The following is a 10,634-nucleotide window of genomic DNA, read 5'->3' on the forward strand; positions in this document are numbered from 1 at the left end:
ATAAAAATTATGTTGCTCTTGGATTGAGAGTCAAAATTCTATTCACTTGCATTTTAAATGGTATCCCAAGTTGTATTCCTCCTATGTTATACATTTGAGGTAGAGTAGCACTAACCACTATAGGTTCAGGAAGAACCTATATGAACTGCCCAGAGGGAGCAGTGCCAGCTGCTTATTTATATCCTCTCCAGTCACACTGGGAGACAAAAATTCATTGCTATTAGACCTATCTATATATGAAACAATCTTTGGCTCAAGTATAAACACCTATTCACCAATTTTATTTTTTTTCCCCACAATTTTCTAATATGACCTGTGAGGGAGAGGGAGAAAGAGTACAATCAGAGCTAACAACAGGTTTATAGGAACAGTGAACTGACTTTCAGATACCAATACAAAAGACGACTAGCAGCTTCTACTTAAATATTGTTTTAATTTTCACTTCACAGCTGTAGTCACTAAACATTTTTGCACTGAATAACAAGCTGCTATTATAGGAAGCAAAATACTCAAACTCAACACTCCAAATTAGAGACTCATGATTAGATGAAGTATTACCAAGATCCTTCTTGTGCCTTAAGATATACATCGTCATGTGGCTTCATTATTGCTGACGTTTTCATATGGTTCATTGTATATGGGAGGATCACAATATGAAAGCAGTCTTTTTAGTAGCCAACTTTGAACAGTCTTCCACAAATTCCCAAATGATGCTGCCTTATAGCAGTGAAGCAATCATTTGGGGTCATAAAAAGATAAAGAACTTTAAATAACTTCGTTTTTCCCAGTGAGAAAATGATTATTAAAATGAAAAGGACTTTGTACAAAAGGGCTAAAAAGACCTGGTTTTAATTACGTATTTCAAAACTCAGTTACACAAAACAATTTTACTGCTTATACTCAGTAAGTATATTAAAAACTTAAGAGACCAGGAAACAAATAAGCAGACTAGTCTATAACTAACTCTGATATTTTCCTTGTCATGAGCAATTTGTTCCTTGTGACTGAAAACAGAGAGGGGAAAAAGGGCAAAGAAAGTAAGTTTAAGCAAGGAACTGTAACACCCTTTTTGATCTTGCATGCAAGCTGAGAATTGGAAAATGTTTCAATTATTTAGTCTACAACCCTATTTAAAGATCAAAACAAGCTTGAGCAGCTTAAAGCCTTACTTAATTAAAAGAAAAGAAGCTACACACAGTTCAAAGAGTTAATTTAATGGTAAGTGGGACATATGTCCTTCCAGCTTTCCTTAAATGGTAGAAACATCATCATTTAGAAATTGTCCTGTATTGCACAGAAGACAATCAAGGTCCACTTTACAAAGTTTTTCTTTTCCCCCCCCAAGAGTCTTGCATTTCTTTTCAAACCTTCTACTATCTACCAGCTTCCTTAGGATCTTCAGATTGAGTTTTAATAACTTGCTAAATAAACTAAGGGCATGAATTAAAATCTTCCAAGCATTTACAAACAGGTTGTGTATATTAGTACAAGGTAACAAAATTTGAGAGTTAGAGGCTCAAGATATTTGCTAAGAAAAGTCTTCTTTTTTACCTACAAAATTAAAAACACCAGTGATCAAGTTCAGCTGCAAAACAAAGTTCTGTTTGAATGTGTAAAGTTTTTAATAAGACAACATAAATTCTAATCGATAACGTATGTTCTCAGTGAGTCAATTTTACCCATTCCTTTGAACATGCCACAGAGCTAACAAACATCCAAAGCTTCCCTTAACGCAGAGGGAGTATCAAAGTGTCAATCACTATTCTGAATACATTAATTTGGATACTTGTAAGTCATATGTTACTTTGATTCATTGTATTTTTGGCTAATTATTTAACAATTCCTAATACAACATTAAACATTTGAAAATGCTTTAGGACGCAGCAGATTAACAATCAGAAGGCCGACTTTGATTTAAAATTCATACCTCGTGTCCACATTCTAACCATTTCAGGTATCTTAACAATTAATTGTGCTTTCAATTAATTCTCTTGCTGAGCAACACAATTCATATAAGATCAGAGCTAATTTTGGTCTTCAATGATGTAGGAGAGATCCAAAATCAAATTGGCTGTCTCTACAGCTACTTGCAGGCCACTGCATTTTGCAGAAAAACAGTCCAAAGTCAGAAAGTCAGCAACTTTTTCAAAGGGCTCTTTAAGACAATCCTGTATAACAGGAGAACCAAACTGGCCTCGCAAAAGCCTCCATTTGAGATTTTCAGTCTTACCCTTAATCCTACAGCCACATTCTGATACTAAATCTGACCAATCTGAGTTAGAAGGAAAACCTGACGGAACAAACCAACAGTGTCCATAAACTGTATCGGTGAGAATTTCTCCGTCATCATGATTGAGAGAACAAGCCACAGACTCCAGGGAACGGCAAAACCCATCAGCAACCAAGTGGTATTGTGTCCATGAACAACCTATATCTTCCAAACTGCTGCCAGACAGGCTGTAACTCTAAAATAAACACAAACCAATCAACAACAACAAAAAACAAATAGGAAGTAAGAAAATTAATACTGTTTTACAGAAATAATCTTAATCAAACATATATTGTATTATTTTCTTAGACAGTTCAATCCTAACTAAAAAAAAACCAAACCAACCAATAATGGTTCATATGATGATTATGCCACAAAAGTCCTCTAAAAAGTCAAAGCTGAGTTCTAGAGTTCTACATAATTCTTTCAATAATAAAAATTCTACATTTCAATACTTAAAACCCATGTATTTACTGTAAGAGTTACTTAAGGTTAATAACTACAGATACAGTATTAACAAATCTGAAAGATGTAATTGCCTTCTACAACTACCTGAAAGGGGGTTGTAGCCAGGAAGGGGTTGGTCTCTTCTCCCAGGCAACCAGCACCAGAACAAGGGGACACAGTCTCAAGCTGTGCCAGGGGAGGTTTAGACTCGAGGTGAGGAAAAAGTTCTTCACTGAGCGAGTCATTCGTCATTGGAATGGGCTGCCCAGGGAGGTGGTGGAGTCACCGTCCCTGGAGGTGTTCAAGGAGAGATTGGACGTGGCACTTGGTGCCATGGTCTAGTTGTGAGGTCTGTTGGGACAGGTTGGACTTGATGATCCTTGGGGTCTCTTCCAACCTTGGTTATACTATGATACTGTAATTAGCAGAGTGCTTCAAAGAGACCCCTTTATTTTATATTAGTAGTTAGAAAAAATGCAACATCAATCCAGAAAAGACAAGTGTTTTCACTCTAGCACTGATTCTACATAAATTCTTACTTCCTAAATACATCAAGCAGCTGTAAAAAAACTTGTCTCAAATACCTTGTGTCTTATGTAGGAAGCCAGGTGAGTTTCTGTGCAGCCACCTCCTAATAATGCCAAAGGTTCCTTGATTGTTAACTGCAACACACGTTCTGCTGTTTCACAGGCACGCTGAAAACCATATGGGTTTGTTGTTAGACATACCATGACTAACAAGATTTGCCCTTACTGACAAAACTAGTAGAATAAAATTTTCAGTAGTTTCTGGTACAGAGTTCATAAACTTGAATTATGTGTGGATAGAAAGCTGCTGAGTGGTTTCCAAATCCATATTCACTTAATGAGACATTGCCTTTATTTGTCCACAAATAGTATGGAAAAGGAGACAATAAAAAGTGGTATGTTAGTCTTTCTTTTTGAAAAACAGGGTGATATGTAAAAAGTCAATCAATATCAATGACATTTCTACAGCAACTATTCAATGCAAAACTATTCATTGCAGGTATTGCTGCTGGCCTTTTGCTGGGTAATTTTTCCTTTATGCTTTCATAGACCGAGTAATGAGAATGAAAATGTTTATTTTTACTGGCCTCTAGAGCAGGTGAAAAATGTTTCTGTCGCTAAGCAACTTCCCATATTAGAACAGAGGCATTAAATGAACATGAACACCTCATGGACTTTGACATTCAGGAAAGAGAGAGGTTTCTGAATTGCTTCCTTGAAATTGTACACCCAGATTCTAACTCAGCTCCCTTCTGTACTGAATAAAAATTGCTTTCCTAAACTCACCATATTTCCCATGATTTTGCTACTTAAAACATGACTTTTCAAGAAAGATTAAGAAAATTTGCCTACCTTCAATTCATCCCACGCTGTTTCATTTCTGTTGCAGAGGACTAAGCTGCAGACAGCTGTGTGGTCAGGAATGAGATGCAGGAAACATTTGGAAGGCACGGTCCCAATGCGCACATCTTTCAAGGTGCCATAACTACTAGGAGACAACGAATGTAGGGATGCTATAGGCTTTGAACCTGTTCAGTTAAGGAAAGCAGAGAACAGTGTTGCTGCTTTAAGAACAACTATCTGCTGCATTTCATGAAGCATGAACCTCTTAACGGCATATATTCATCAACACCTAACATTTCAGCCTACACAGGAAATTAAACCAAACACATTTCCAAAGTGCAAGACTTAGTGAGAGTTCAAGATTAAAAAAAGTAACTGGTTTAGTTTGAAAATAATCTACATTTGCAGGCAGTTAGTATAACTGGATATTCCTCGTGCAGCAATCATGTGCACTGTATCATCAGAGCCTGCAAAAGACCTATCTCATCTTAACACAAGGTTCAGCCTAGAAAAGAACAACTCTTACTCAGCTGTCAAACTAGGACAGACAGAAACAAAAGAATTCTTACTCTGCAACACCAATCTACACAGGTACGCTAAAGGTGACCGTTCAGCACAGAAAACTTGCTTGTTACCTGTCATCTGACTTAGGGGTTCCATTGGAGATAGCCCGGCTCTGTCCACAGCCATGATATGATTCTCTTTCAGATACTGTTTCAAAGATGGATGGATAACCTTCTGGCACACTACAAGGCCAACCTCATCATTAACCAGCTGCCTTCCTATGTTAAGCAACTGATTCAGCTCTGACATTTCCAGGGAAATTCCATGATGGACTGTTACAGTTCCTCCTTCAGGGTCAAAGCAGTCCCCTGACATAGACACACAGAAAAGTGCTACCTTGATCACATTTGAAGAAGTTCTTTTGACAGGAAGTTGTTTTGCCAATGGGATTTCTGGTGTTTCTATAAGTAGTCCAGGGAGAACTGTAGAATCTGCAACTCTTCTGCCTTTCACAGGTACTATTATACATTTTCCTAAAACAGCATTAGTCTCAACATGACATGGAATGGTAAACATAAAAGCCTTTAAAATCAGCATGGTGAGATGATTGACTTCTGTTTTGTTCAGCATGCAAGCAGGTTTGCTTGTTAATATGCTCCGTACCAAACAAAGAAGGGTCTCAACGCTGCTAAAATCCACAGACACTCGGCAACCACAGGCCTCAGATTTGAGGTAGTCCATGCACAAATTCAAAAGATGCTTGCTTATTTTAATGACAGTGCAAGCTCCCACATTCAGGCTTTTAAAGTTTTCAATCAAACTGCAGCAAAGAATGGCAGTAAACAAGCCGCAGTCACTGAAGCGGGATATATGGTTCTGTACAGAGGCTGTCAAAACCCTTAACACAGGATGACTGACAGAAAGACGACAGAGCAGAGCTGAAGACTGTGAAGTTGTGCAAACACAGCCACCCACCGCATTGTGGAGCTGTTTGAGTCTACCAGCAGGACCATAGCAAGACTTTAATACTCCACTTAGCACAGACAGTGACTGACTAACTGTGTCTTTAGTTAAAGGTTCACTTGTAAATAAGGGAGGCTTTTTAGCTTCCAGACGAGACATTTTCAAGGTAATGCTTTAATTCTGGCCAACAAAACAGATTTCACTTTTATTTGGACCTACAATTCATAGCATTTAAAAAATTTAAATTAGTACATTTTCCTTCTTTGCATTTATTTTAAATGTGAAACAGTACATATAGTGTATATAACATTCCTGTGACTGATCACCATCTATCTCTTAAAACAAGGCTTAAATCCAGTTGTGCCATTAATACATAATGACACCAGAAGCCTATTTCATTCATGGCGATCTTTTTTAGCTTCTGAATGGGATTGAGCAGACTTTTTTGCAACAAAGTTTACAAGCATGCTTCCAAGATGAACACCTATAAGTGACAGTCCTGCTACAAGCAGAAAGTTCTTTCTACTCCAGCTAGCTTTCCTCATCTCTTCTGATGACATTCACAGAGAAGCTTCAAAGCTATTATACCTGTAATAAAAACATAAAGGTATTAGGATAATCTTATTACACTGTTGCATAGCCTGAATGCTATTTTTCACCAAAAAAAAATGACTCAAGGACAAACACCAAACTAGAATGCTTCTCATTTGAAGAACTCTATTATTAGATATAGTGTCTTATTATATATAATATCTTTGTTAAGGTGTATTAATTCAATTCTGACGATTCATTCACACTGTTTTATCTTTAGGTCTATCCTTGATGCTAAGCTGAGCAAGTGTGGCCTGGACAATCAGGTAGTGAAGTGGATTGTGAGTGGTTGAGTGGAGAAAGGCAGAGCTGTGGTCAATGGGACAGTCTTGTTGGAGGTTTGTAGCTAGTGGAAGTCCCTCAGGGGTCAGTACTGGGATCGGTATATTCATCACCGACCTGAATGAGGGCACAGAGTGCGCTGTCAGCTCTTTAGCTTGGAGGAGATTGAGCAGTGAGCTCAATTAATGTTTATAAAGATGTGAAGGGCAAGTGTGGCGAGAACGGAGCCAGCTTCTTCTCAGTGATGTCCAATGATAGCACAAGGCACAATGGGCGCAAGCTGGAGCGTAGGAAGTTCTCCCTAAACATAGAGAAAAACTTTCTCACTGTGAGTGTGATGGAGCACTGGAACAGGCTGCCCAGGGGGCTTATGGTGTCTACTTCTCTAAAGACATTCAAAACACACCTGGATGTGTTCCTGTGTGACCTGCTCTAAGAGGTCTTGCTCTAACAGTGGGGTTGGACTACATGATCTTTCAAGGTCCCTTCCAACCCCTAATTATTCTGTGATTCTGTGAAGTAACAGCACACTATAAACTGCTCTAAATTGTATGAAAGTGCCAAAACTGTAGCAATGTTAACCTGGTTTTACTTGAGAACAAAACATCTGAATTATTCAGCTCTGTTTCCCATGCAGTCACTTGAGAAACTAAAGCTTTTAAGCCTCAAACAACTTGAAGAGCACTGCCTCTTAAAGATTTCTTACTTCAAGATGCCTTCAAAACTTAAAGGGATGTTGATTTACTTTCCTGTGTAATGTTTAAAATAACTAGAGTTCTCACATACTTAATTTTGTTTGTTTTCTATTGCAATTGCCATCCCTACCAAGATCACAGAACTGTGTAAAGTCACATTTCTGGGCAAATTTGAACAGTGGCAGACCCAGTCACAACAGTCTGATCACTGTCTTGAAGCTACTGGCGTTTTTATTGACCCAGATTTAAGACCTACAATACCATCACTTAATTGATCCTACCACATGGGATTTAGCAGTAGCTTTTGAGACACATGCTGCATTTTTTTAGGCCCATATTGTTACCAGATTAACTCAGTCACAAAGAGTAAAACTCTGGAAGACTAAAGTCAGAGCAGCAAGTCTGAATATATTAGAGAACTCTGATTTAATTGATTCATCTGCTGCTTCAAAGATACAGACACAATTAAGCAACTTACCCACAATACACAGGCAGGGCTGATGCTATTTTTCCTTGTTTTCCTGATCACTTTGCATCGCATATGACACAATCCCAGGTTCTGCAATAACATTTTCTGTCTTCAGTTGGAAAATAGGACTGGACCTGATGTACAACCACCCCCAGTGTACCAGCCCAAGGCCAGTTCCCATAACAATCAGAACTTTGTAGTCCTTCCAGATGGTTTTAAGACTCATTTCAAGCTGGCATCTACCTAAGTAAAGATAATTTATTTTAAGTATATTTTTCGTTTTTGTACTCTATAAGAATAGCACAGAATAGATGAACCTGAATGCTAATATCTTTAATTACAGTGCAGCAGATGATTAAAACATTAAATGATACCAGAAATTCTTACTATGTTATTTTCTTAAGCTATAAAAATAATCTCAATTCAAGCATCTTGAAACGTTAATTGCTGCATTTGTTTCAAGCTTTGACTTGCTAAAGCTTTGTTACTTTGTTATGTTTACCTGATTACAAAAGTTGCTCCTTCAGATGATATCTGGTCTAAACCAAAGCAGTTTCAAAATGCACCATTTCCCCCCACCCCTGCCCCAGTTAATAAAAGGCAATGACTAACCAAGCTTCTAACACAATATAGAACTTCAAACTTGCAGGCCAAACAAGCTGAAATGCTTCTGACACCATTGTACATTGCCCAGAGTAGCAGCAATGCCTACTACCTTAATCCTTGATCTTCAGAGACTACAGTAGTATCAGTACAAATACAGTAAATTAACTTTTATCTAAGAAGAATGCATAAACCGCCACTTTCCATGGGATTTCGTGAAGAAATAATAAACAAAACAAATAAACAAAACCCAAAATAAACAAGCAAACCAAAAAAGGCAAAAGAAGATGTATAAGAACCCAGGTTTTATACAACAGTAACTTCTTGGTTTAAGACTAGAAAGGTACAACTCAGAGTAAACGTCCTACACCTGCCCAACTTCATCCACCTGACAAGCATCCTAGTAAACTCCCATCCATCAGACTACGATTTCGCATCTTCACACCACTTGCGTGCAAGCAAACAAGACTTGAAGGCCATATGCATGAGGCAGCCGCCCTTCAGCTGAAGACAAGCGACTGCGGCCCGGCCCAAGCAGGGCGGCAGGGACTTTGCCCGCGGTCATACTGCAACGGTACGACTATTACCAATAGCAGTACGCGTGCTTGGCCATACACTACTGCCCTGAGTCCAGCGACCTTGCCGCGCGGACACCTTAAGAGGGCAGAGATATTCTTCAGGCCAGACATCTAAGGAGGCCCGGATCAGCGGGAAGGACCGGAGCGAGAGGGAAAACGCCGCACTTGAGGCTTCTTTCCCATTTCCTCACGCAGCAAAAGGCTGAGGAGTGAAAGAAACACTACCCAACCACTCTCGTCGCCCTCCCAGTGCTCACCTCAGCTCTCAGCCCCAAGAAGGGAGGCGGGACCGCACGCCCCCCCCAGCCCCGTCCGCGTTCAACCTCCCCGCAGCAGGAAACAGCCCCGGGCAGCCCGGAAGTACCTTTAGCGCCCAGCCTTCCGGCTTGCGCGAGGAGTGTTCGCCCTCTTGCCTGCCATTGGCTAAGTTCCGTGTTATGATGCCGCAACATGCCCTCGCTTTCTCGCGGGGCTCAGCCTCGTGCGGCTGCTTCGACGGCCATTTTATGTTCGGGCAAAGTGGGGCGGGCAGTGGCTACTACCGGCAGCCATTTTGGATAGGGGAGAAGAAGCTCGTGTGTGGCAGCCATCTTACTTGGGGGCAGGAGCCGTTGGAAACGTTAGAGGCAGGCGCGGCGCAGGGAGGAGGTACGGCGTGACTCCATCGGTGGCACTGCTGCCCGGCTGGGACGCTGAGCCCGGTCCTGCTTCTCGATCTCGTTTTCCTTCCTAGATGAATGTTTGAGGTGACGTCTTAGGGGAGCTGCTGCTGCTGCGCGGCTGGTCACAGCCGGCACCCGCCGTGCCTCCCGCACTCCTTTGGCTGGTTCCTTTCTGTGCCGCCCCTTGCGTCAGATCCCCCAGCCAGGTTTAAAATTATGTGTATCTCCGTGACTTTCTTTCCTTGCTTAATTCCAGTTGCAGTCACATCTCATTCTTTCTGCTTTTGCCTGCTGAAACCTACTTGCAGGTAGACAATATTGCCCTGACTAAAACAAGAAAACACTTTTGTTACCTGACTTCTCCCCCCATCCCCCTTTAGTTTCTCTCTATTCCACGCTTTTACTGTATTTTCCATTCTCCTTTCTTCCTATACTCTTGCCATTCGCTGTCAGGAATATCTTGTGCTATATCCCTGTGTGTATTGGTGTATTTTTGTGCAGCGCTCACAAATTTACAAAGAAGTTTTTTATGCCCAGTCTCCGTACAAAAGGGAATAGAGGGTATTTTTGAGTTTTGTGAAACGGCTGAATGCAGTGTTCATTGCGTGTTTAATAAACTTAGCTGTTCTGCAAAACGTTTAGAAAGAGCTCATTCAGCAATGCAAAAAGGTAGCAGTCATTCTGATGTTAACTCATGTTTTCTCATTCCTCTGGTTCCGTGCAGTTGTTTCTTAAAATGGGCTATTCGGCTTTAAGGTGAATTGGCAGCTCATCAACTGAAGGAGTGCAGATAATGAGCTAAAAATATGCTAACCTGTTGGAAGAGTTGCTTCCAAAACTTAAGTGGGGGAATTGGCAACAGGGGGGCTAAAAATCCGTAAACTACAAAATGTAAAGATTCTGGTATGTGGTGGTGGTGGTTTTTGTTGTTGGGTTTGTTTGTTTGTTTTTAATTAGAAATACTTCACTAAATAAATGAGTAACTGAGTGTGGCATTCCTTGTCAGTTTCGGAGAGCTGCTCCCAGGCTTAGGACAAGTGATGCTGGGTCTGGACTGGACAACATTTGAGTACATAACGACTTGAAAGATCAGAAAAACTCTGTTTTATGTTGTAATAGTTAATTTCAAACTACAAAAATAATTACCATATTCTATGGAATCCCTCAATTAGCACTTGTGATTTTGTTTCTCCCCTTTTCA

The 10,634-nt window shown here is 40.2% G+C and overlaps 1 protein-coding gene across 1 annotated transcript; it reads right to left on the reverse strand.

Annotated features, from left to right (window-relative positions):
- Nucleotides 1-1,669: 1,669 nt before the first annotated feature.
- On the reverse strand, nucleotides 1,670-5,730 carry MKKS (MKKS centrosomal shuttling protein). Its single transcript, XM_009906891.2, has 4 exons — nucleotides 4,722-5,730; nucleotides 4,096-4,271; nucleotides 3,301-3,411; nucleotides 1,670-2,465 (listed from the first exon to the last, which is right to left on the reverse strand). Exons 1-4 carry the CDS (start codon nucleotides 5,710-5,712, stop codon nucleotides 2,025-2,027), a joined length of 1,719 nt encoding a protein of 572 aa, XP_009905193.2. The 5' UTR covers nucleotides 5,713-5,730; the 3' UTR covers nucleotides 1,670-2,024.
- Between the last annotated feature and the right edge of the window lie 4,904 nt (nucleotides 5,731-10,634).

Source organism: Dryobates pubescens, chromosome 3 (genome assembly GCF_014839835.1).
Source record: "Dryobates pubescens isolate bDryPub1 chromosome 3, bDryPub1.pri, whole genome shotgun sequence".
Taxonomy (NCBI): domain Eukaryota; kingdom Metazoa; phylum Chordata; class Aves; order Piciformes; family Picidae; genus Dryobates; species Dryobates pubescens.

Bases quoted from the DNA above. Each gene is read 5' to 3' on its own strand.
- MKKS (XM_009906891.2), bottom strand. From the start codon at position 5,712: ATGTCTCGTCTGGAAGCTAAAAAGCCTCCCTTATTTACAAGTGAACCT. The intron at 3,412-4,095 runs GTAGGCAAATTT...TATGGTTTTCAG, and splicing joins CAGCGTGGGATGAATTGAAG to CGTGCCTGTGAAACAGCAGA. The intron at 2,466-3,300 runs GTATTTGAGACA...TGTTTATTTTAG, and splicing joins CTTCCTACATAAGACACAAG to AGTTACAGCCTGTCTGGCAG.